Source organism: Drosophila yakuba, chromosome 2L (assembly GCF_016746365.2).
Source record: "Drosophila yakuba strain Tai18E2 chromosome 2L, Prin_Dyak_Tai18E2_2.1, whole genome shotgun sequence".
NCBI lineage: Eukaryota > Metazoa > Arthropoda > Insecta > Diptera > Drosophilidae > Drosophila > Drosophila yakuba.
In genome coordinates, this window is record NC_052527.2 from 6,482,148 (window position 1) to 6,509,550 (window position 27,403).

The 27,403-nt window shown below is 41.3% G+C and overlaps 1 protein-coding gene across 1 annotated transcript; it reads right to left on the minus strand.

Annotated features, from left to right (window-relative positions):
* Positions 1–42: 42 nt before the first annotated feature.
* LOC6527078 (carbohydrate sulfotransferase 4) lies at positions 43–27,317 on the minus strand. Its single transcript, XM_002088135.3, has 4 exons — positions 26,135–27,317; positions 1,494–1,676; positions 1,224–1,425; positions 43–1,153 (listed from the first exon to the last, which is right to left on the minus strand). Exons 1-4 carry the CDS (start codon positions 27,082–27,084, stop codon positions 1,022–1,024), a joined length of 1,467 nt encoding a protein of 488 aa, XP_002088171.1. The 5' UTR covers positions 27,085–27,317; the 3' UTR covers positions 43–1,021.
* Between the last annotated feature and the right edge of the window lie 86 nt (positions 27,318–27,403).

Sequence of the window (27,403 nt, forward strand, 5' to 3'; positions counted from 1 at the left end):
CAACAGATTCAGCCAACCCACTGTTTAGAGAAAACAAAATTGTTATTTTTATAATTCATTGTTTATTCAGTTGGTATCTTGCTTAATAAGTGTAATTATGCAAATATTGCTGGATTCCTCTGTTTATTAAACATCCATTTACTCTTTTAACGTATCTATTGATGAACTGGGCTTCGTTTTGGAAAAAGAAAACGAATATAACTCATTTATATAATAAGGACATAAAGTATAGTACAATTTAATTACAATTACAACTAAATAACCATACAAATAATTTATGCCTAAGGAAACTTATGAGTAGGAATTAAGTGCCCATTGCTCTTCTTAATACATTTTTATAGTTTTAATTTTCATTAGAAAATTTGTGTCTAAATTGATACTAGGGTAAATTTAATTGTTTTCCCAATTTGATAATATTGCACAGTTTTTGGTTTGCCAAACATGTTTGTATAATTGCATCTCGATTAATTTCAAACGTTGTGTTCTATTAATATCTCTGTGATACGTTTTGGTTGTTATATGCTAAATCACTGGATTTCATTGTTAAGCCGAATTACAAAAGTTGTTTGCCTAAATAATTTACATCAAAAAGCCAAGTAAACATTCCACTATACGCAGCCCTAAATAGACTAAATTTTCAGTTATTGTTTGCTTAAGTTCTAGGCCTAAATGTAAATCTGATATTCGACTGGTTTTCGTACCGCTTTACTCTCTACACAAAATTCGCCAATTACTAAAATTATGCATTTCATATTGTATATTCAGTTTACATATATTCTGAACCATTGCTCAGTTAAGTGTGTTTGCGTGTGTAGCAAAAATGTGCCCGCTATGAATGAGTTTTCACAATGCACCCACTTGCTCTATCCAATCGGTCTATATCTCGCTGCTTGCTTCCGTTCTTTTCTTATTTTTTTTTTTTGCTCGCTCAACACGACGATATCACAACAAAATGTACCAAGTAGAAGAATTAGTTATCCATATCAGTTATCGTAAACGATCAGCTAACACTAGGACCGCTTCACGTAAACGGTGGCGGCATCACCATTGGATCGAAGGTCTGCTGGGTGGTGGAGAAGTTGTTGAAGTTCTCGATGCGGCGATAGCCCCACAGATCCATCGCTTCAGTGCAGACATCCTGGATTTGCTTGATCTTTAATCGAACAGTATCATTATTAATTACATATACATTGAGAAAAAAAATAATATGATTAATACGCTACCTCTTCAGGTTTTAAATCCTGCATCCAATGGAATGGTGCTGATCTGGAATCACGATATGTGGAACTGACACCACCGATGTTGACCTTGGTGTGCGTGTCCAAAAACTCCTCCACTGCAGGATCAAATGGCAAGCCATAGAACTGCAAAATATCCTGGGTCATCTCACTGGGGCTCAAGGATAGGTCCTCATAACGAACAGTCCTAGAAGGCAAATAAATTGTTATATTCAAGACACCGTAAAAGTTGAAACATCAAATGAGAAAACTCACCTAAAACGAGACGGATACTTCAGCAAGAGCACTTCCGCTGTCTTGTAGTCATCCCGCAGATCCTGGCACACCAGTCGAGGATCCTCGCAGTCCTCGTTGCCTCCGCACCACACTCGATGTCTCCTCGACTGCATCGTTCCTCGTGGATCTCGCACCAGCAGCACGATCCGCACGCTGGAGAGACTGCAGGTGGGAGGAGAAACTCGTTAGAATACTCAAATAGAGATTATCATATGTATAGTATATATATGTATATGTGATGAGTGATATATAATTGCTGGCGTAATAGTTGAGCGCCGAGCCGTGAAGTTCACTTTGCCATAACAATGGGAGGGAGGGAACCAACCTGGAATTGGCTTTCAATTAAATTGGTTTAAAACTTCTATAATGAAGCATAGTTAGCTTTTTCATGCAGCTCAGCACGAATTAGTTTCGGGCTGAACTTCATGGCAATCCATCGACCAACTAAAAATTGGTTTTAATTACAACACTTAAATGTAGCCCTGTTCCAACTTCACTCCCATCCTCGCAGCTCAACACTCATCGCAATTGCTAATTTATTTCACGAAAATGTTTTGCCTAAGCGGAAACAACAAAAAGTTGATAAAATGGCACAAGCGGAAACATTATTTTTGGTGTCAATGGGAGCGATAGGGAAATTAAAGGGAAGTGCAAATGAAAATGCAGGGTAGCAGGCCAGGAAAATCTATTTTCCCTTTTAGGGAGATAAAACATTTACAAATTTATAATTGGAAGCCACTTTAGCTCATCTTTCTCATTGAAAGCAAGCGAAAAACATTCGCGACCTAATTAGTTCGCAGCTCTTTGTAGCAAAAACCTAATGCCATAGAAGCGCATCATCAACATCGGAGATATAACCACATGCTGGGGCATCGCCATGGAGCTTCAACACCCACTTAACCACAATGCTAATGAGTTTGTGGCGAATTGAGACAATGTAAACATCCAAAGCTGCAACTGCATGCAAATTGTGGTATACATATGTGCATACAGCCTATTTATAGGTTTAAATGTCGTCAGCACAAAGTGCGATAAATGGAAATAAATCGCCAGAGTTATATTATATTTCACATACATAAATCGTATAAGATTCTTTAGAAACACAAAATTAGATTTCAGTTTCAGTCGATAAAGAAGTCGTATGTGAATGTTTCGGAACGTAAATTTAAATACGAGTTGCTGTTGAACAAATTTAATTGAATTTCCAACAGCTGCCATTGTTGATAAGTTGAAAGAGCTACATGAAATAATAACAAAAGCAATAACAAATAATGGTCGTTTTGGCAGAGCTTTACTGTATCTGCTACATCTACAAAAAGGGTCCACTGTTCTTGGCTGCTGGCAATCGCAACAGCTGCAAAAATATCAATAACGAAAACTTTTCCAAAGCCAAAAACCGAAAAAGACAATGGAAATAGTATGATAAAAATGCGGTTGTAAAAATTGCACAACATTAAATTTATTCAATATAACGAGGAAAATCAATGGAACGTGAAGGGAATATTTGCAGAATTCATTTAAATGGTGCAAAAGCATCCCAATTGTTTACAGCTAATGGACTTGAACCGAATTGGTCGAAGGCTTTAAATAAAATATGAATTGGTTCGCAGATATACAATCACAAATATGGTTTTTATTTAAAGTTCATTCAGGGACTTTAAGATTCAAGATAGTTGTACTTTCTACACGAAGTTTACTACATTCTCGTAATCAATTTCATTGTTTATTTTATTAAATAATCTTTGTAAAGTTTTAAAGTTGAATAACTGAGAAAATAATTTATGATGAAGTGCACTTAGGTATGAGCTCAAAAACACAATACAAAACTGTTGAAGGCCGACATGAATTTCACTTTCGGTTTGGCTGAGTAATTCGAGATGTTTTCTTTTCGTTTGTATTGTGTAATTGTGCAAAAAAGAGACACTTGTGGCTATAAATATGCATAATGTTTTTGCATAAACCAAAATCGTTGATCCAAATGGCCTGTCGAGGAATTCTCAAGTGTGCTTTCAAAAGTTTTTGACATTGGAAGCAACCGAGAAACCGCCTAGAGTATATTTAATATATTACATATTACATTTGAATAAATTATCAATTTGGCTGAAAAGTATTTTCATATATATTATGGTGTTTCGGCCAGCTGTTAATTGGATGCTAACTATGTCGACTCTTGGGATTTCTATATGCTCTGGTGTCCGTTTTTTATGGGGTATTTCACCACTTGCTTGCCATAACTCAAGTTGGCTTTTAATTTAATTTTAATGGCCGAATGGCTCGCAGGCATTAAATGCTTGTTAAATGCACTTAGCCCTGAAAAAATTGTTTCTGAAACACATAAAATAATTGGAAAAACAGCATTGCGGACATTTAATTTTTCCATGGCAGAAGCCACCTCGATTCACATGCCATTCGTCGCCACTTTGACCCACTGACTCTGGCTTTTGGCAACTCATTGGCCCCCAAAACAAAAAGCTTCTAAGCATCTCCATCACAACTGACTCACCGACTCAGACTTTGGTGTTTTGTGTTTTTATTTCAATCGAACTGCGGGACTGCGGCAGTTGTGCGGCATTCTGACACACTTTCAAAGATCAAAAGCCGAAAATTTGCAAAAGAAATAGTATACGCAAAATTATACGGGAGTAGCGCAATCAATAGCCGGGGACACCGATAGAAATGGTCTGCTATGTGGCACACATCATGGATAGATGGATATTCGTTCACAGTTAGTTGCTCTTTTGTTGACTAATTCGGGGTCACACTGGGCCGAGGCGAACCTCAAGCGATTAATCAATATAATGGGCATGGATACCACGTCCATAGCCATATTACCGATTCGATCGAACCGATACTCGTATACAACTATGAATTTACATAACTTTTACCAGGAAGAGGCGAACAAAAGTAAAAGTGGCTCACGTGTTGCTCGAGGCCTTGAACCCCAAATGCCGGCCAGGTGAACTTTTCGATACAACTAGCACCATTAGTCAGACGGCGGTGGCGACGGCACAGATTTCCATATATTAATAGACCCATGCCGAAGTGCTCCCCAGTGGCTGACCCACAAAGCGATTTGGCCACATCTCTGGCGGGAAACCACATCGTAGATACAACGTCCCACTTCTGGCATGGCCAAGTACCATTCGGATGGTTTGGCTTTCGGTTGGGTTCTCATGCGTGTGCAGATGTCTCGCCTTATAAACTCATAAACTCATAGTCGCACTAAGTATCGCGTAATTATTTTTCCAGAGGTTCGCCAGCTAAGGCCCGACATAAGCTGATAATGTTGATTAATGGCAACTGGGAAAGTCAAATGCTGGGAGAGCGGAAAATTGGGAATGGCTCTCCACTGCGATAGACTTCGAGTCATTGCAGCGATCAAGTCGAAAAGATCTGTAAAGTAAAAAGCCTACAGCTTTCCCTTGGCCTTTTTTTCACCAGAATCTACGCAATACATTTAACATCTTTAACAATCATTTAGGCCGTTTTAACATATTTTGCACCTGCATTTTCATAGTAGTAATTCTTTAATTTTTTGACTGTAGAGTGCTTTTAAGAATTTATTCACTTTATGTATGCTTGCCATTGCGGCACGGTGGTCTGAATTTTCCGCCCTGACCACTTCGCTAGCGCTGAAAAATTATTACGCATACGCTCCGTTGGCCAAAGGCTTGTAAATATGTACATATGTATATGCTGGCGTTTGTGTGTGCTCGCTTGTGTGTGAGTGTTTATTTTTAAAAATATGCATAATTGTCGCGTGCGGGTTAAAAAACTGTCGAGAACGAAACGAAAAAAGGGAAACAGCCACGTTGAGAAAAAAAGACTAAAATTACAATGGCAAAAAACACATTTTAAAAAATTCAAAATGCAGAAAAAGAGAGCACTTAAGTATATGGAGCTCACAGACTGTCCAAATATTTAATTATTAAAACGTATAACAATAGTTCGAGAGTTTGTTGATAAAATTATGTTGGAATAGCAAAAGTAAAATATAAAGACAGACATTGCATTTTTGTCAGGATTGCCCGCGTAATTTGATTATAGTTTGGATTTAGGAACCACAATAATCCCGAAACAGATAAGAATCCCTACAACAGTAAACTAAGCCACATAAATACTCCAAAGCTCGGCATTAGTGCCACAAACATGCCCCAAAAATGGAGTGAAATATAGAACGACAGCCGCCACAAAAGCGGAAGCAACAAGAGGCGAAACAAAAATAGCGCTACTGAGTATGACGTTTTTGGGAAAAACGCGAATAAAAAGTGGAGTAAATTTATCGATTTAACAATTGCCCAACAATCGCATGAAGGCGGGCGGTGGAACTCCCACCCAACCCCGCCGTACTTGGCCCATTTATCACAGCCGGCTAGTAATTTCAGTTTATGCCCAGACGAAAATATGCAAAAATACTGCCACGCAGTGCCGCAAAATTCTTGTGTTGCAATCGAGAACAGAACACAAACAGAAAACAGGAAAAAAAAGCTCGGAAAACATGCAAAGCGCTAGAAACGATGACTTCGTATGCAGTTAACTCGGAAAATGCGTTCCATTGTAAAGAGGGAAAAGCTAGAAAATAAACTAAACTGATTTCAGAATGCAAGTGCATGGCTTTTCACCCCCTCTTTGGGATTGTAATAATTTAAATAATGCATGCCATGAGAGAAGGGAAAGCAACTTTCAGCAGGCAATTAGGACATGTTGACGCTACTTAACCTCGTAAAGTGCATTATTTTAATGTATAACTGGCATTTAATTGGGGTCAATGGGTGTCCATATTCGGGCCACAGAAAAGTTGGGCAACTTAAGAGCTTTTAATTCTGAAAACTTGCAAAGTAACGTAGAAAGGAAAGTGATACCATCATGAATTGAAAGTTTCTAGATAAGTTTCTCCTCTAAAAGACTTGACGATTATTATTTGCCATTAAACGCTTCTATTCCACCCACATAAATCAACTGAGTGCTCATTGTGGCTTAATTGACCATTTAATACCAATTCCATGGCTGCGATAAGCCACATTTTCATCAATGTCATGTCATTATAGATAATGTAACAATTTAACCATAGAAACCAGACCTTGAACTTGACTTACACTAGCTAAAGACCCAACTGCTATCCAACGCTCCGTATGACTTCCAAACAAAGTTCGAAATTGCGTGACTAACGAGTCAAATCAAACGAATCCTTAGGATAATGCGCTCTGCGATCCGCAACTGGGTCAAAATCCAAAACCCAAAGGAGAACCCACTGATCAATTTCCAATAAAAGCAGTAGCGTGGCAAAATCCAGCCAATGGGCCACCCAAAATGCGAAATGAAATCATGGCGGAGTAGCAGCAATGGAAAATAAAAAAAAAAACACTGAAATTGTTCCGGCAAATGCAAACAACAGCAAATGTCAATCAAAGTCAACTGGGATGCGGCCAAGTAGAGTGGCAAAAGAGAAAGGCCCAGAGTAGCAGTTGACAGCAAAGGAGAAACGGGGTTGTGAGCTGGGAGTTTGGGAGCTGGGAGCTTGGAGTTGGGAGTTTGGGAGTTGGGAGCTTGGAGTTGGAAGTCAGGAGGTTGCCAGAAGAGAATCGAATTAGAGGAGCCCAAGTGGGTGGTCTGAAGCGTAACAGGGAAACATTTTAACTATCTGCTATTCGCATTGGTTTTTCGTTTTGTGAGTCTTTCGCCTAAGTAACTGACATAGTTGAAAGAGCCTAGGTGCAAAAGCCTCTTGGAAACTTCATTAATAACAAACTAAGGGACGGTCAATGGTGAATATGCCATGGATATATGCACGTTCCAACCGAACCTATCCGCACATATGACAGGAGGTTGTCTGAAGGTCTCGGCAAACCAACCACTAATACTGTGGAGTTACTGTGGAATAGAAGCGAATAGGGACGAACTGGGGCACAGTGTCGACAAGAAACGTTATACCCATGTGATTCATGTTTACGTTGTGACGGAGCACACCGTTAGAATTTAATAGTTAGCTTGGTTGTGTCACTTTTTGGCGAAGTAAGTAAAAAAGTTAAGCTTATCCATAATTAGAATTATACAATCCGTATTATTCCATCCAAAAATGCTAGTTTATTTATAATCTCTACTAATCATGAAACACGACAAGAAACGTTATACCAAAGTAATTCATGCTTACGTTGTGACGAATCTAATCATTTCAATGTTTTGTTTAAATCTTGAGCTTAGAAATGTCTTTTTCGACACTGTGCAACAGAGTGTGCTCAAGCTTCCATTGTTTTTCAGCTGACTGAAGTATGAAATTTATTGGGTTCGTGCATTTGACATGAAGCCTTGGGGCAATGCCTTTGAAAGGCAACCACAGAAATCCATATAACCATGTGAGCTGCTGATGTAGATGATGATGGTGGTGATGGTGGTAGAGGTTACTAGGGAAGTTGGTTGGGAAAAGGACACATACGATATGTTTGAGATGTTAACTGACAATAGAATGCCTAAAATAGAAAGGACATGCGGCTTTAATAACATTCCCTAATTACTCATTGATCAGTGACAGTATTTCTGTCAGTAATTTGGTCGATTATCAATATAATTACCCGAAACATGTGCAATTACAGCAACAATTCTTCACAAATACCAAATGCATACACAACGTCCTTTAACGTGATTTCGACCGCCCCCTTGCAGTTGATTGACTTCTGATCTAATTGAATTTCGCACGCCTGGGAACTGCTCCTGAGCAAAGTAAAATCAATGGGGGACACTAAAATCTTGATTGGAATTTATGGGAGTCACTGGAAACTTTTAATTAAAATGGGGCACACGGACAAAAATATAGAAACCTACGAGGAATGAAATGAAGTGAAATGATTTATGCATCGCAATCGAGTAAGAAAACCTTAAAGATTTTAAATGGTATAGGTGTTTTTTGTTGAATCGCTCTTCACATTTTAAACCTTTCACGGCATTGAACTGTTCTATTACAAAAAGGTTTTTACTGACTTTTCCGGTTAGTAAGTGGTTTTAAAAGGTGGATATTTTAAGAAACAAATACTTGTGTACACTTTGATTTGTTTTCTTGTTCGTTGGGAATCTTGCAAAATATTTTTGCAAAACTTCTCTTGCGTACACTTGAGTTTCAATTAACTAGAAACCGCTCCCATCTTTTTTATTGCTTTCTTGAAAAGTTCCTCACAGTCTTCATTGCAACTTCCTCTGCCCTGGTTTAGAATGCATATACCCCGGGGGCACTTGCGCCCTCAGTTTCCAGTGAAAACAGAGTGGAACGGAACGCTTGAATAATATGAATGGAGCATTGCCGCCCCCATAAAAGCCCCTCTATCCGAGATCTATTGACTTTGTACTACCTCTTAACGACGTCATCTGAAGTGAACGCCGTGGCGCGTTGAGCGTTGAGCTACTTAATGACTTATCGCCGTCATTATGCCTCGCTGGCTGTGCGATTCAAAGTGACTTTTGGGCTGCAGCTAAAGCCAAGAAAGCGTAAAGTGAAAGAAGCTCGAGAGGCTACGAGATTCCAGCCAAGTGCGGCCATGTTGCCAAGTTACTAAGCCAAGCGACTCGTATTCGGCGGAGATGATTCCGCTGAAAGAAAGAGTTCAAAGCGGGGCTCATCGGGCGGTTGGGGTACATGGGGCAGCTTATTCAAGAACTACACGTCACCCACATAAATTCAGCTTCCTTTCACTTTGCCCACGGCATGAATGATAATAAGTTTAGGGAACTGAGTGCCCAAACAGTAGGGATAATATTATGAAAGAAGTCGAAACTCGAATGCTCTAACAAGCTTGAGAGGAGTCCTTGTGCTGCTTTATATCCATGTGGTTTGCAGATCTAATTCAAAATGTTTGAATCATCTTTAGAATATAATAAAAGATTTGTATACCAAATATGCTGTTCAAAGTCATTGCTCTCTCTTATTAAATATCCTTTGAACCAAGCAGCTATTTAAGTTGAAATAATAAGGACACAATTTATGGCGCTTAAGCATTCATCCCACTGGAGTTTCTTTGTGCAGATTCATTTGACATGTGGTGGTCACCTGGCAGACAGTGAAGTGTTCGTTGCATACGGAAACATCACACGATCCGACCTACCACAAGGGAATTCCACTGACAACATCTACATGGACCTGCTCCCAACTGGCTGACTCCTTTTTTATTCTGCTGGACTGCAATTGCCGCCCCTTCTGATTGTCATGTAAATGTACATTTTCTCCCTCTCATGACTCTTAAATAAATTGCTCCACTTGCGACCAGGAAGTGGTGGAGCTCCAGATGGGCGTGGCGGTGGCAGGGCTTTACAACTCCGAACATTTTGACACTTCATTTCATTGCAGTTACAATTTTCCACACATTTTCCCTTATCGGTGAACTGTAAACTTGCCACGCCCTCATTTACCAATAGTTCTCCCTGATTTTCTAATTAACTTTACGTGTGAATTGCAGTACTATATAGTTTTATCTTTTTCTAAAGCACTCAAGATTGCATAACAAATGAAAATGTATCCAACAGATAACTAGTATCTGTGCATCATTTACGTATCTGTACTAAGTACTTACGCAAATGTTGTTTGCTTGGTTAAACAGTTTTCTATATTATCTTAAGATAGTTTGTATGCCTTCTCAGTGTTTTCATACCTGCAAGTAAGGAAGAGACAGAAAAATAAAGTTAATACAGTCAGATTCAATTCCGGAGAGTTAAAGAAAAAGGCAATTACACAAGTTGCACACAAAGGAACCGCCCACGGAAACGAATTAAGGCAATCATAAATAAGCGAACCAAGGTCTGGCTGAAATTTCCCAAAATCAATGCCGAGCACGTTTGGCCAGGCTGCCAGCTCCAAGCTCCCAGCTTCCAGCTCCAGATTTCAGAATCCGCTGCCCACACAGAGACACCCATCTGCATCTGGTGCAAAACCAGAGTTTTCAGGAGGAGAAGGTAACCACTTTTGGGGGACAAGGGAGGCGAGGGGAGCTGCAGCTCCACGCTTGTTTATGGAGCACGAAAGGGTAACCCGTGTGGACGTCGCCATTATTCGGAGCAAGCGAGAGCGATAAATTGCAGCAGATCTGTGACAAATAGCCCCGACCACGTGAAAGGCGAAAAAGCGAAGGAAAACTGCAACATGAGCGCTGTAAAAGAGGAAACTGCAAGCGAGGAATGCAACTGCTGTTGCCCTCATGAAATAGAAACCACCAGTTTGGCATTTTTTTAGTGTTTTGTTAATTTAAAAAAACATACATTTTAGTTAAAACATACATGTAAATAATTTAAAATACTGACGACACTAAGTTCAATCCTGACAAAAACTTTAGGAAAATGGGGGTACATTTAGTAAGTTTAAGAAGCTATGTTCTTATGATCATATAATCGAAAACTCATAATAAGAGTATAGAACTAAATGAAAGTTGCATGATGCAGCCAATACGAAAATGATAGAATCATCCTGTAGAAAATGCAACAGCATGGATCAAATCTTCACATAATAAAATCAATTTTGAGTGCACAAAAGAAGAGGAAAATTCTTTTACAGAGTGGAAAGAGTTGGGACTAATTTCGCGTTTATTACGACCAGCGAAATGTGCGCAAATTACATGGATTCGCGGGCATAGGCGCACTCATGGTGCGAACGCTTTGCAGCTAAAGATACAGATGCACAGATACAAAACGTACTGCCGACTGCAATGGTCCGTGGGGGAAAAAGGGGGGCGGCGGCACATGGGTGGGCGGGGCTGTGCGGCTGGGAAGCGTGGCTAACAATACAACGGAGCCGGCGTAGAGAAGAAGAATGCGACTGCAGCATCCACGGCGAGGCGGCACAAAAGGTGCCACGTAGAAAATTGCACAAGAATAGAACTAATTTAAACAACTTGCAGATATGCGGACCAAGGTTGCAACGCCCCGTTCCCGACGACCTCATCCAGCCCCCTGAAAAGGTAATAGAAATTATACAATAAAAGGTGCACCAGCCCCCCCGTCGCAATATCAATATGGGAGATACATGTTTGTCTGTCTGTCGGTTCCTTTCAATTGCATTGTGCTCATGTTCGACGCGATAGATTGTATCTGATAGATACTCTTGCCTGCAGTCAGCGACTCTCTGTTTTTCCTTGCCAGTTGATTGACGTAGGCGATGTGATAGAACTTTCAGGTCGTTTGCAATGGGGCATTTTTGCTCCACCATAAGTCGAAAGAAAGCCAAAAGCTTTGTCGAAAACTACACTGCAGTGTAAACATTAAGATAATTGCATTCTCCTGTGTGCCGTGCGACAATATTGACAGTCTCATTGGAACACAGAAAAACAGATACATGAAGATGGCCAGGTAAAAGCTACAAGGTTGGCACCACAGCTGGCTGCTCTTAAATGACTGCAGGCCATAAAAAATATAGCCGTATTCGATTAATTTCATTTCCTGGAATCGAATCGGCCAAGGGAAACCGAAAAATGAAACTTTTAATCCATTCACTTTCTGCCTGCGGCATTTCTGGTCTTTCTGCCTCGTTATTCATGCATGCAAATCCTTGACTTTGTGCCTTAATTAAACAACACGGAGCCATCGGAACGACCACTTGGTGACACACTACGACGCAGCTGCCACGCCCAGCTCCTCTTGGTGGCATATGCAAACAAATTACCCACGAAACGGTAAAAGTAAAAGTGAGCTGCGTATCTTTTTATGCGACCACAGTGGCACAGTAACACCTGACCCCCAACCCCTCCATCTGAATGACTGGCTTCGGTCCGAATGCGTTGACACTGGGCTTAAGCAGTTTGTTGCTTCCTGGAGGAGAGGAGAATCGTCTTCGTTCAGGCTGTTTAGCCAAAGTCACGTTGGGCGCCAACCTCAAGGTTAAGTGGCAAAAAGCCGCAACAGCAAACAAAGCCAGCGAGATAAGCCGAGACGAGAAATATATTTATACCTACGTTTACAGACACAAGACGCCAGGTATCTGTTTATCACACAGATGCCACTTATTTGTTGAAGCGCACGAGATTAAAGTTGCCACGAAATGCTAATTCGTATAATGCCGCTCAAGTCAGTTGTCAAAGACCATTTCTTTTATAGAAATACCTAATTTTATCACTTTTTATTGTAGTTCTATTCTACGTACAAGCAAGATGGCTGCTTTAAATAACATATCCCACGGAGTAGGAAGCATTGGGTATAAAAATATTTAATATACTACCTATTTTACAACTTATTTATGCAGCATTGCAAACAGGAGCGGCCACAACTAATAAATTGTTCATTTCTGCCACATCCGCAGTAGTCGACTTAATCCACAGCCAAAAGTGGCATTCGGAGATAGCTGCAGCCATGAGCTGCCGACTCATTTTATTTTTTAATTGCCATTACTTATCAAGAACCCTTTCACAAAACGCCCCACGATCCCAGTGATCCGACAGAACCTGCCATGGACCATCATCCCAAGATTGTTCTAGATTTTCCTCCATTACCGAGCGAGCGCTTTTCCGCTGCCGCTTTTCACGCTGCGTCTGCCGGCAGTTTCCATGATTTGTGGCCGGGCTCGCTTTTAATTATTGCGATTATTGTGGCAGCAATTTACAGTTTGCGAATGCTACTGCCAGTGGAGTGTTGCACAAATAATTTAGAGCGGAATGAATTGTCTGGAGAGCGGCGGCCAGAAATTGCAACCTGATAATTATAATGAGCCAATAATGACGACGAGTGGCGATGGAGTCGCGCAACGGACCCAGTGACATGACAACCTTGTTCTCCGCTATCCATTGAAACTGGATGTGGCTGAAATTCGATACGGGAAGTGCGGAGTGGTTAGAGGCAAAGTGAGCCCCCGATCGGCGATCTATAACAATTAAACGAGGCCAGTTGGTGTCTTCAGGCGGGGGAATACAATATCGATCGATTTTAATGGATTATCTCACCTAATGAGCATTTCTATATACACTTATATTTATATATTCTAGCTATAATAGAGTTTTCAATTTGTTTACAATTTAGGTTGTAGATCGTATGCTTTAGTTATCTACTTTTTTCTTGGATCAATCTTTCTTTGGTTCTGGGCCAGCACGTGCACTTGAATCTTCTGTCAGTCAGTCAGGCACTTGAGCGGAAAAAATTGTAGAAAATTGCAACACGGACTTTTGGCTAATAGAATCCGAGCTCAATGTGTCCGTTGTTTGTTTGAAAGAGGAAACAACAGCAGAATGTTGGCCAAAACAAACGAAATGAAACGCTGTTCAGGTAAGACAATCGTTGCTAGAAAGCAATTCCACTGAAAAATTGATATTTTTGCACTTCCACTGTTGGCAATCTATTTAAAAGATGTTTAAACAAATTGCGTGTCAATCGAAAGGCAATGAAAGGAATTTGCAGACTTCTCTAGATACTAAATATTTCTATCTACAAGCTTTTGTTTACAAAACAGTACCAATGTTTCTAAAGAGGTCCTTTTCTAATGGTATATAATAAAATAGCTGGAAAAAGAATTTCAACTGGAAATCCCAAGAAAAGAGACCCCTCTGGCCTGTCTATCCAATTGCTACCAATTGCTGCAGTGGCAAAGACTTTGGCCTGCAACAAAAGGACGTGACTTGAGGCACCAGGGGGGGTGGGGCAGTGGGAGGGGCAGACTCCCCGAAATCGGGGAATTGGGGAAAGGGAGCTGACTAGTGGGGACACTGACACGTACTAACGAGCAACGCCTGACAGCTCGCAGAGAGCGTCATCGTCCCGCTCGACGATGCTTAAAACTTAATTTGAGGCAACAAAGACGTAGGTCTCAGCGATTCGGGGTGGGGAGCTGGGGGGGTGGTGGGGGTAAATTTTGGGACTGCGTCCATTATGCAATGCCATGTGGAAGGCTTATATAATGAGTGCGGCATGGGGCATATGAAAAATAGTTGGGGAGCCCCCCCTTGTCAGAGGTTGTCAGCAGAAGATTACTGGGCGAAATGAGTGAGAGAAATAAGACGTTTACGTCGTGCCCCGCCTAATGAAACCTCTCACTGACCCATTTACTGGATAGTTCCCCCAGTATTCCAAGTATTTATGCACTTAGCTCACTACAATGTGGCCAGATAAACAGCCATCCAATAACCGCAACTGGAGGCAAGCCTCAACAAATGAATTTTGTGTAAATAAATGTGGGATGTGGTGCGTTCTGTGGCGAAAGCCCATAAAAAACAATATCCGCTCATTGAAAAGATAATAAATAAATGGAAGCTAAATGGAAAAAATTCTTTTGACCTTGGCAACATTTTTGAGATAATTAAAAAGTTATATGGAAAAATACTGATATCATTTGTCTATTCAACGATAGCTCAATCAAGCAACTTATATAGCACTGAACTGAATTAATTAATCCTTTAAATTTTATGGAAAAATACTGATATCATTTATCTATTCAACGGTAATTCAATCAAGTAACTTATATAGCTCTGAACTGAATTAATTAATCCTTTAAAGTTTTATATAAAGTTTTATAGGAAAATACAGATATGATTTATCTATTCAACGGTAATTCAATCTAGTAACTTATATAGCACTGAACTGAATTAATTAAACCTTTTAAACAAATGACTATATTAAAGATACTTTTTTGAATGAACTACACAATCTACTTATTCAGATACTGACAAAATGCAAACGTCTCATTAAAAATTGAAACATCCATCGTGTTTCTGTGACAAAGAATGTTTTTTAAAAGGTTTTGCTAGCATGAAATCACATTCGACTATATGTTTACGCTAATTACCTGTATAGTTACCATGTAATAGAAATAATCACTGGTAATTCCAACTTTCCACTACATCAGAAATATATTTACACCCTGCAGATATAAGCCATACCAGCTGAACTGAATTAGTTCACAAACGAGCTAGGTGGTAACTCAGTTGCCCGTGAGCAAAAGGACCTCTGACCTTGGGGTCACACGTGCGATCGACAGATGTACCCGGCGTACGCACATATGCCAACTTATGGTTATGGGAATTAGTTGTTGGAGTGGGCAGCGCACTCCTTGCTACACACTCCCCCAGGCCCCAAAATCTTTCTGCTTTGCGTGTTGCCAAAAGGGGAAAAATGGAAAAACTGAAGCACAAACGGAATGAAATATGTATGTGGCGGAGTACGTTTCGGGCATGGAATTTAGGCAGTTCAAGTGGGTAAAGGGTACCGGGTAACGGGTAACGCAAATGAAAGTCCTTGCTGGCCACACTCACACAATGGCGGGCGAAAGGAAAAGCGGAAAAGCGGAAAGGCTAAGCCTCGAGTACGTGTGGCGAAGGCAAGACACCGAACTTTTTTTTGGCCAAGAGCCAAGGCAACGAGATAAAATAAAGGCCAGGACATCAGGTCACCGCGAGAAGGAGCAGCAGGAGGTGGAGAATGAGAAGGAGAAGGAGGCGACACAGACACCATCCGGCAAAGAATAAGCCGGAGCCTGGCATTTTTATTCTTTTATAAAAATATATCACCAACCGCCTCCGTTGGCAGACCAAATACCAAGCAAAGTCAAGCGGAGGATGTTACGCTTCTGATTCTCGCCGGGATCAGGAAACCAAGCTGAGCAGGATGTGCAGAAAGAGCAGGAAGCCAAGCAGGTAACCATCCCAAGGCCGGAGGTTAAATGTTGACAATCTGTTTAGCAAATCCGACAGCCAAATGGTACTAAAGTAAAGTACCAGTAAAGTCCAGCACAAAAATCAATTTAACGCCAAAGTTCTTTGCGAATTCAGGTCAAGGATGGTGTAAGTAAATTTCCGAATTTAAGCGAATGTTACTTTTGCAAAATAAAAATAGTATGATTATCACACCTAATGGGATCCAATAACGGTTGGACATCTGAAAAACGATTCAAAGTCCTGGGGAATTCATTAAATTACTGCGGTTGCGAAATATTCCGGTCACTTTGTAATTCACAAAGCATTAGAAATGGCTAAGCCAAAATCCAAAGGAATTTGAAACGTGGGGCAACCAACATAAAGAACATTCCCAGTCTCGGAAGGCATTTCAGCTCACCCAATTCCCACTGACCCCCGCCCATTTCCGGGAACTCTGTTGCCATAGTATCGTGCTTTTTCCTCCACTTCTTTTGTCGTTTATTAATTTAACAAGTGCTGGCCATTTGCTTTTTAATGAACAGGGCGACACAGTTTTGTCTCTTTGTGTGTTTCATCGAGTGACGAGGAGAAGAGCGAATACAGATACAGTGCACTGCAAAAAAATGCTACAAAAATAACTACTCAGAGTGCATCACATACTATAAAAGCATATGGCACATTAAAATGTTCTTTAAGATGCTGAAACCATTTGAGTATTGGATAGAAAGGAATGAGTATATATATATTAAAGTACATTTAATTACTTATGCAAAAACCATCTCAACATATTTCCAATTGATTTGTAAGACTATACATTTCCCTCGGTGTTCGAACCATGTACATGCATTTATGAGTATATATGCAAAAGTCGAGAGGTAAAAAATTAACAGCAAGCATAAAGGGGAATGGGCATGAAAATATCTAGAGCCGTTACAACGGAAGTTTTCTAATGTATCTGTTGTGTAGTTTTTTTTTGTTTCTTCTTTATTTTTTGCCTTTGCAATCGCTAAGATGCTTTTGTTGCTGAAGTTGTTCTTGCCATTTGATGTAAGCGGATACACGACGACTGCAAAAACATTAGGCAACAACAAAGGAAAACGAGCCCGGCATGACAATGTTTATAAAGTTCGCTAGTGGAGTTGACTACCATGTACTATTTGGATGGAAAAAGCGGCCGAAACGAAACGAAACGTAACGTAAGCAAACTAAACGATCCAAACCAGACCACACACAAAACACCGCTCTGAGCAGGCAAAATTAAAACAAAGACTGTTGGTTGGGAAGATCTCCCATCTGCCGCATCACAGTAACCCAGTTAAAGCGAGTTAAATTGTGATTAACTGCCAAAGACAAGGCACTCAGAAGTCGTCCAAAAGGCAAACAACACACAACGCAACCCACAACCCACAACGGCGGTGTGAACGGAATATAATGAGCCCGGCCAAAAGAGAAAGTCCCCCCCGTCTGCGCCGCCTGGCCAAGGGAACAACTGCATCGAAGGTACGACTCCGAACTATGCCGGTTAACTGAAATGCGTGCCATGACTAGAAACAATTTATAATGCGGCCTGCAGTTGCTTGTCTCGACTGCAAATGGAAACTGGGCCTCTGTCCCCACCTCCCGACACTTTTCTCTTCCCTTCACCGACTTTAATACTAGCTGCAACTCAAACTCCACTCAATCATTAACAGTCATGGACGCAAATTGCTCAGCCATTCAGGCTTAGATTGCCGCCTCGGTTCCTCGTCTCCTCCGCGGTGGACAGAAAACTTTCGCGCATAAATTAGGCTAATATATCTGTGCCCAAAAGGTAGAGCGGCGAAAATAGTGCAGTCCGGAGTCCGGAGATTACAGTGTTTAGCAGCGAGGGAGGTCAGGATCTGTGCCTTGTGCTAATGATAGCCACAAAGCTGTCGACCCAGCTGGTTGTTCCAGGTGCTGGAGTGGAGGTGTTCCCAGGAAGGTTGCCGATGCAGCTGGGATTTTGTGGTAATTTAGATTGGTGGCCCGTTGGGGTCGATGCTAGAGCACTTCCCTGTGCTCTTAATGTGTCTGCTAAACCGACGAATTTTGCCAGAATAAAGAGTTATCGAGGTCACTGGCAAGTGTAGATTTTAAGCTGTTCAAAAATTCAACGCTGAATTGCAAAAGAGTCGAAACAAAGTAGCATATTGAGTATAAACGGCGAACAGCAAAGGGCTTTTACAAAAGGTCTTGTATAAATGTTTTAAACACTATGTTTATAAATTTACATAAAGATGAAATAGTTTAGCAACAGCCTTAAGAACTATGTAATGTTAAATCAAGTTTCCAAAGGAGTTGGCTTATAAATACTGTAGTATCTGTATGATCAGCCCCAACACATCATTTCCCCATCAAAATATGGCAGCATCGAAGGGAGTTGGCCAACACCTTTTGTTCTGTGCCGTCCTGGCAGCCGGGCTTATCCATAATCTAAGACCCTTGGAGCACCTGCAGTGCACACACACATCCTTCAATTATTTCATTTCGTTTATGCCAAGGTAAGTAGAATTTTGTCGAGCGCCGCCAGTGGCCATAAATCGTTGAGCAACTTGCTCGACCTTCTCGGCGCAGGAGAAATGAAGGAGTGGAGGTGTGGTTGGATGGAGTATTGGAGGAATGGTCCTTTGGCATGACCGGCGAACGAAGCACTTTGCCCGGGGCCAAGCATGAATGTTCTTATGCAATCAGAACACTTCACTTCGCTTCCCCTTGGCTCTTGGCTCGATGGCTCCTCAGTTCGACGGGTACGGCTCACTTACGTAAAATGCAGTCCAGAGAAAGACGCCCACATGTCGGACAAGATGCCATGCCCCCACGCCCCCGCCCGCGCACCCATCATTTCCACTCAGACAACGTCTATTGGAATTTTTCGCTTTTCCCAGCAAGGATCATTTAAACGGGCGAAGTGAATGAGGAAAAAACTTGCTCCACATGCATAAATAAATGGCCACAGACTCGACTTGGAATGGCTCCGAACTGTTGGAAAAGGGGCGTAACTGCGGGTGGAACAGCCAACTGCATCGGATTTCCGACATGGCCAACACCCCCACCCAACTGCAAAAACAACGAGCTTTAGTTACTAAAACAAACCTCGCTGCAGAGCGAAACTACCAAACTGAAGACAGGAAATTTGTTTCGCGTTGAATGTGCTCCTTAAAAAATACAAAAAAGAAAAAAGAAATAGAAAGCATAAAACAAAAACGAGCTTAGCGAAAATGTTACGGAAATATGAAAAAGATGCGATGGGGATTATAGAACGTTGCGCAAAAAACTTGCGCCAAAAACTTTTCGTTGAGAGCGAAACGCAAGGTTTGTGCTGATAAATGATGTGTAGCTTATGGAAAGAAGGTTTTAGGGTTTTTTAACAAACTTCTAAAACAAAAGACAGTATTTACCGTACTTCAACCAATTAACTTTTCAGCAATCTTCATAAACTGTTCAGTCTTAAGCTTAAATGCAACATGCTAATGTTTTTATGACTCCTTTAACTCCCGCCTAACCAAAGGTAATAAAACAACTATCCCACAGGCCACATTTAAGCAATTCCAGAAACGATAAAAAAACCAACAATCAATTGCACAAAGATAGGAAAATGATAAACGATGCAAGCCAGTTTTTAGAGAGTGAAAATTGTTGGAGCAGCCGCAGAAAAGTTCCGGCTGGTTAGGAGCCAAAAACAGAAAACTCTGTAAAATTCACATAATTATTAAAAGGAAAGAGGCGGATAGGAAAACAGCCAAACAAAGAGAAAAACACGTTCACGAATGGCAAGGTGAGGTTAGACACAATGACATTGACGACTGCATTTTCGCGCAAAAAGTTTTCACAGAAAAGAAATTGAAGACTTTCTACGACGGCGACTACACCATTCATTCTATGGATGCAATTAAAAGTGACTGAGGTGAGAGCAAGAGCAAAAACTGCAACTTTTCCCGGTCATTAAAAGTAAAATAAAATACTTTTTCTACTTAAACCAAGGCGAGCTTCACGCGGATGGATTTACGCGTCTAAATCAAAGTTAGCTCCAACTGCAAAATTGTCCATCGGCGCAAAAACTTGTGCCAAAAATCGAACACAAAAAATAAAATGTAAGCAAATCCAAACAGTCGGTTGGAGCTTAAACACTGATTTAAAAGTTTTTAAAAAGGTTTTTTAGTTGCAGCTGAAACTGGGTTGTTTCAACAGATTGAAGCTGAATAATAAAATAATAAACCTTATATGAAACAAAGTGAAATAAGACATTAATAGCTAACCTAAAAGTATTGTTAAAGTGACTACTAAGTAAGTTGAACATGCATAATTAAGTTCTTTATCATATAATCAAAACATATAAACATAAATAATAGCAAAAAAGCTCAAAATTATCTGTATGCTTAAAAAAAAACAGTTTATATAAAGATCTTGAGTGTATGATGAAAACACATTAACAAGTAATTAATTTGTTATTTTATTAAATGGCTTATTGTTTGAACTATTAGTTGAATTTGTTTAGAACAAATCCCAGTCATTTATTAATGTCTAAATATCTCTTTTATTCAAGCTTAATTTTTGATACTCAAGCTTGATTAAGATAAGCTTGTAGAAATCGCATGTACAAAGGTGCATACTTTTCTAACACCTTTTGCAACCATTAATCGTCGGCAAAACCTAGTTGTTTTTTATTTAACCAAAAGCAAACTCATTAGGTAATGTGCCAGCACTGTGGGCATTACCAAACACCAAACACCAGCTGGGCTTATTTGTTTATTTTTAAACGCTGACAGATACAGACAGACTAGCCAAAACTGCAAAGTGAAAAAAGTGGCCAAGAAGCAGGAACGTCTGTGTTCTTTATTCACTCTGTCAGCTGTAAGAGGAACTCCAATCAGCAATACACCCAGCCTTGAGAAGAGCTTTTCGGTTTCTAGTTTTTCAGATTGCGTTTCTGTTCCTCTGTTCAGATGGCCTAAACAATTACCAGGCGGAATTTATGGCCGCAACGTCGCGTTGTAAATCTTTAAGTAGCCATAGACCAGGCTCGCATCGCCTAATGCGATTTGGCCCTCTTTCCGCGCTCTGGCCCCAGCCTCAACTGCAACTTTATGACATTAGTTTTGGTCTTGTGGTTTGGGCCAGTTGCCGGGGCCAAAAGGGGGAAATCGCGGGGGTCACAGGCACAGAGAACTTCCTCCAGCATGGTTCATCAATTTTCTGTGCGTTTCGGGGCAGCAGATGCTGCGGACTTCGTTTGCGGCATCGTTAGCTGCATCCAACCAACTGATCGATTCCATTGATCGATGTGCTGCTTTCAGTCACTAAATCATTGTAATTTTCACACGCTTTTCCAGCTCTGTCAAGAGCAAAAAAAGAACCGCGAGTTATTAGCGGCCCCCCGGAGCGATTGCACCCATTTATTAAGGTTCTTTCTTATAAGTGGAAATTGCCTACGGAAAACTGTATTTTTTGCTTGAAAAATATATTTCTCCCTCTGCCGGGTTATCTATTTGATCATCTTGGATTGGTAGCACCCATTTAGGCCACTCGAACATAAGGATTTTAATCACTCTTTCAGAGTCAATCACTTCTATACTTAATTATTATTTCCATCATTTTTCGCATGCTGTTCATGCAACTGGCCTCAACTGGCTTAACTGGTTTTGTCGAAAATTTCTATACTTATCATTATTTGCCATTATTATCATCATTCAACGCCTCATCAAGTTCCACTAAAGAGGAAAATAAATAAGCTACAAAAACCAGCACTATGAGCAATCAAGCCACAGCACAAGCTACGATTTTAGAAATTATTTCTACGCCCAAACACCGAAAAAAAGCGAAACTTCCAGTGCATGTGGCAGAGAAGTCGGTAAAAAAAATCAATCACTTTCACTGCCGGCCAACAGAGTTTGTCATAGTCGAGTTTCTGGTCGGGTCTGGTCCGGGGTCTCTCCCTCCCATCTTCGCATGGCCTCCGACAATTTTTATTGCTGCTTTTCACCCATTTACGCCAAGCCGATCTCTACACGTACCAAAACAGCAATAGTAGTCGGCAAAAAATAAATAAAAATAAAAATAAAAACAAGAAGAAAAAGAAAAAGAAAAAGAAAAAGGTTTGGCTTACCCAGCAACGAAACTCGTTTCGCTTTTTGCAAATGCAATAAGATACAAAGTTTGGGGCACACACTCAAAAAATATATAGACTAGCAGACTAAATGCTCTTTCGACTGCCTGACAGGCAGTCGGTCAAATGCGATTTGATAACATGTCAGCTGTTTTCGAAAAGAAAGTTCAGCGTAAGATACCCGTTTGGGCATGAGTTGTACTTGCTCCACATACTCCAATTTCAATTACCTAGTTCATAGATAAACTGCTATCTTAGCTTAGCATGAACAATGTATCTTTTTATGTGCTAAGTAATCTAATTTGTATTTGTACCTCTATAAATAAATCCATACACCCGCATTGAGCATGAAGACTATTCTACTTGAGCGTTCACTGAACTCACGATCGCACTCTTTCGCACCGTCTATAGCCGTCTCTCTCCAGCGGCAAACCAATTGCTGAGTCTTTTGACAAAACTGTCAAGTCAAAGGTTCAAAACGAGAAAAATGCTAAACGGCCCAGAATGAGGTCTATGGCGCAATAGGCTTCCGAGAACCGGGTCTTAGTCTTACAGCAGCCCAAAACTGCGGACTCTTGACGTCTAGCGGCTTCTTCTTCCGACTCGTTTGCATTGTTTGTTGGCTGTTTGGGCCGCTTTAAAACGCAGCGCGGAAAAGTTTTTGAGTTAATGGCCACTTTGCTCATTATAAGCCAACTGAAACTGACGGGGCTCAAACTCTTTGTGGTTTCTGCGGTTCTTTCGGCTCTTTTGGCAGATGTTGAATGCAACTATTTTCGCCATCTTCCGACTGTGCGGCCTGTGGGCGCATTCAATGCTCACAATTTTAATCTACTTGATGCCAAAAGCCTCTCAAAGTTAGCGGCCACAAAACCGAAGCGCGCCGAGGAAAATTAAATGAAAAGCTTACTGGAAAGGCTTTACCAGCAGCGTGAGGAAATTTAATCACGCCCGACCTTAAGCTGCGCAATTTCCATTTAAATATATAATATTTTTTAGTTTAATTAAGTTCAATTGGAATAAACAAAATAACAGAATAAAATTTACATTCCGTGATTGGTTTTATTCGCTGGTGCTCAATGGAAGTAGTTATAATAAATTTTGCAATAAAGCTCGTGACTCAGTACCCCATTTGGTAATTCATTTCATTAGCCACATTTGCCTCCTTATCGCAACTGAACGGCGGGAAGGAGAGCATGAAAAATCACATAAAAATAATGTGTGATTTATAAATGAAATGGTCACTGGGCATTAAATTTAAGAGACCAACCGCCACGGCGTATACGCGATAATTGTGGGAAAGCTTCGCCCAGTTCCCCCGAAAATTCTGGGCACACCCAGCCGGCGAGACTCGGCCAATCGACAATTAGAAGCCAAGTTAGCGATGTTAGCCAAGTTAGCGCGGTCGCTTAGTGACTCACCAAACACGGCTCTTCGCCCCACAATGCTCGCAGTGACCCAAATTGTGGCTAAGTGTGTGGCTGGGATGATGTTGGACCGCAGGCAACATAAATCCAAATGCTGGTCAGCATTTCCAGAATTTTGATGCATTTCCCACCGGCCAGCGGGCCAAGTTAATAGAGTGTGAAAGAATTTTTACTGCAGTCCGTGAAGGGGAGTACAAAGAATTGAGTGAGAGGCGCAACTTAAGTGCAAAGTGCTTATACAAAGCTAATTGTATGAGCCACTTTTCTATTTGAAGTATAGCTTAAAGTCATCGTAAAACAAGAACGATGCAAACGCTAACCAGATATTGATGTATAATCTCAAATGTGGCAGCCTAGAATTAAGTTCACAACATAGCAACAGTTTTATGTGTAAATTAACTACAATCTATTTGTCTTGACTTCTTATAAAATCACAACAAATAAGACCATAAAGTAGCTCTTTTAATTAACGTAAAAAAGTTAAGATAAGAGCATGTAGTCAGCACCAAAATAGTAGAAAATAGTTTAGTAGGAGGAGTGGAACTAGGAAAACCAAGTTAGCAGGCCAAAAGAGAAATTCAGCAAGCTAAACTTTAAGAGTTTATAAATTTGGTGGTCCAACTTCCGGGCTAAAGTGTACGAAAGTCGTAACTGAGTACATTCGGCTCATGATTTAGTGTGTTAATTGTTTTTCCGCTTTTCAGAGAAGGAGGGGAAGATGACATTCCAATGGCACTAAAAATCCATTAAAATACATTAAGCATTTCTTCTGACTTTTATGCGCCACAAGAATGACATTTTCGATTCAGACATTTTATCTCTACCAATTCGTTTATTTATTGAACAGAAATCTGTGCACAAATGTCAGATTCGCACTCATTGATTGAAATTGTTTTTGGATATCCTTTGCATAACATTGACACAACGCGCAGCCCACACAAAAGCCGAATCTAATACATATCCAAAATGTCCTTACAAAAGGAATGATCGGAGCATGTAATCGAAACCACAAAAGCCAGTTGGGGAGGATGGGGTCATCAAAACCCAAAAACGACCAAAGAACCAGAGCCCCACATCAATCAAATTCATTTTCGGTTTCTGTTTACTTGTCGCTGGTTTGTTTAGCTAGAGATTGCTGTACACTAATTTTATCGATTTCTGCTGTTGTTGGATGGCTTACATTTTAAATGGGAAATTATGTAAATGAAACTTTTGTTTGCGGCACTTTTGTTTGGGGAATGCCGCAACGAGATTCCAAATCGATTGTATTGCCCAAGGATTTGCTCTGATGTTTGTCTGAAAATGTTTTCACTTAGCCGAAAGTAAATACCTTGAGAATGCTTAACTTTCTTTTCAGGTGATACAAAAACAGTCCGATCTTAAAGAAGTGGAAGCGATTACAATTCAGGTATCTTTGATTCAAATTACAGCGCTATCAGCAAGGCATACAACTATAAATTTAAAAAGGCATTCCCCACTTATTAATCAAGTGCTGATAACTAACAGATTGACTCACACTCAACTTCCGTAAAATAATTTAAACAACACTTCGAAACTATAGAGATCAAGAACAAAGTAAATAGTTAATAGTTCTGCACAAAATATTATAATCTACCAAACCTTAACAGCCTATTACTATCGTGTTCGAAAACCTCGGAAAGCCCAACATGTAATTAGGGTAATAAACCAGAACGATAACGTGCTTGTACTCGGCAAATAGATAAAATAATAAAGATAATTAACATTCGATCGTTGAAAAATAAGCGAGCATTAATTGAAGCTAATTACCAAAACTTAACTTTTTTATATACAAGATTTATTACTGTTCGTTCTTTTCTTTAAAAACACATTCTAAAGACGTAGACTCGGAATTTAAAATAAAGAAAACTGGGATATATGTAAGTAATCAATTTGATAAGCCAAATAAGTTGACTGGCCGAGGAAGTTTAGTTGGCAAAGCTAAGAAAATACTATAGCATTTGCTTCTTGAAACTTATCACAAACGGGGGCCTTGGCCTGCTCGAAAGATAAGAATGGGATGCACAGAGTCACATTAAGTAATGGTTGGGCAAATGAATGGAATTCTGACAGGCTCTGGGTGGAGAATACAACAAAGCATTAACGATAATGCATGCAGCAATGCAAGTTGCAAACTGATAAATCTATAGTTCTTTAATGAAATGTTTGTTGAATTTGATGTGACAGCCAGAAGCAAACAGTGATTGCAATATGTGAACTTAAGGAACATAAAGTTTATGGAACTGAAGCAAAATTTCAATCGCTCAAATAGTATGTTTGTTCCGGGTGAGAAGGCGATCATGCGGTTTAAACCCTCGAATTTCAGCACGAATCAATGCAGTAAATAGCTTTCTCCTAAGGCACTCCACACTCCAGGGTCCCCGAATAAACAATTCGCCCGAGATGCGTTGCATATCGCATGCCAGTTGGCTTTCACTTTCTACCCGGATGTCTGGGGCGCCCACTCACCTTTGGTCCTCGAGCAGCTTTTCGGCCTGGGCGAGTCGCAGGCGGACGGTCTTCATGCTCTGTATGGGGAAGAGGCGGCAGAAGCGCGTGAGGAAGGCTGGACGCCAGCAGAAGCGCGGGAACTCCCGGCAGACGTCCCACAGTCGGGTGTTGTGCTCGAACAGATAGGTGTGCGTCTTGCCGAAGTTCAGATAGTCCATCATGTCGGCGTAGTCGCAGTTGAGCAGGTTCTTCAGGTTCTGCACGGCCAGCTCCTGGTCGTCGGGATCGCGGATCTGCTTGATGCCAAAGTCAAGCAGCGGCTCATAGTGATAGAAGTTGCCCGGAATCGAATTGAGTATGTCGCCCAGAAAGGTGGAGCCGGAGCGCCATGAGGTGACCACCACACTGCGCACCGGTGTGCCGTTAGTTTCCGGGGTCATGTCTGCCAGACGCTCGGCTCCGCCGCGCGGGTACTCGAAGTTCTCCATTTCGGCCAGGATGCGCGACCGTTGAGCCGACAGGACATCCACTATAGTAGCTGTCAGATTGTAGACGGCCGTCTGCGACGGCTGCTGCTGCTGCAGTTGCTGCTGGAAGCGATCATAGAAGGCGCTGCGCGCCAGCGAATTGGATGGACCGCCATCTACGGACGCGGCACCACCACCGCCCGCGCCCTGATCCCGCCCAGCCGCCTGGTTAAACGGTGTGGTCAGCGGACGGTGCTGGGTGGTGGCGATCAGCAGCAGGATGCACAGGCTGCTCACGCCGCAGATGCCGATCAGATTGGCCCTGCGCGACATCCGGCTGCGGCGCCGCTTCCCGTTCAAGCTGAGGCGCTGCTTAGCGCGTGTCCTGCCGGTATCGACGTTCGACGGGTCCTGCTGGCCCAGCAGGGAGCACGCCTCCAAGTCCGAGCTCAGTTCCAGATGCTGCTCCTCCGTACTGCTGCCGTCAATGGCCGTGCTCATTGGTCACTCGCTAATTGCTGCTGGCTGATTACTGGCGTGATCACTGGTGTGCTATACTCGCACTCGCTCCCACACGCACATAGTTATCGCGGCGCCCTCAACTCGAGCGCATTGCCGTTCGCTGCGGAAGTCGCCGGAGTCGAAATTATATCTTTGTTATCCGTATTTTTATGTCGATTTTCCGCGACGCGACGCGATGCGAACGAAACGATTGACAACAACAAAGTGACCTTTGCGGGTAGTTGGAAACATGCCGCGGCGAGCAACGAAATCGCGTAAATAAAAGCCCTAAATAACCCATGAAATCACAGTGACAGTC

Coding starts and splice junctions, on each gene's coding strand:
- LOC6527078 (XM_002088135.3), bottom strand. CDS start 27,084: ATGAGCACGGCCATTGACGGCAGCAGTACGGAGGAGCAGCATCTGGAA. Junction 1,677..26,134: donor AAGCTGCTCGAGGACCAAAG/GTGAGTGGGCGC, acceptor TCCCACCTGCAG/TCTCTCCAGCGTGCGGATCG. Junction 1,154..1,223: donor AGGATTTAAAACCTGAAGAG/GTAGCGTATTAA, acceptor GTTCGATTAAAG/ATCAAGCAAATCCAGGATGT.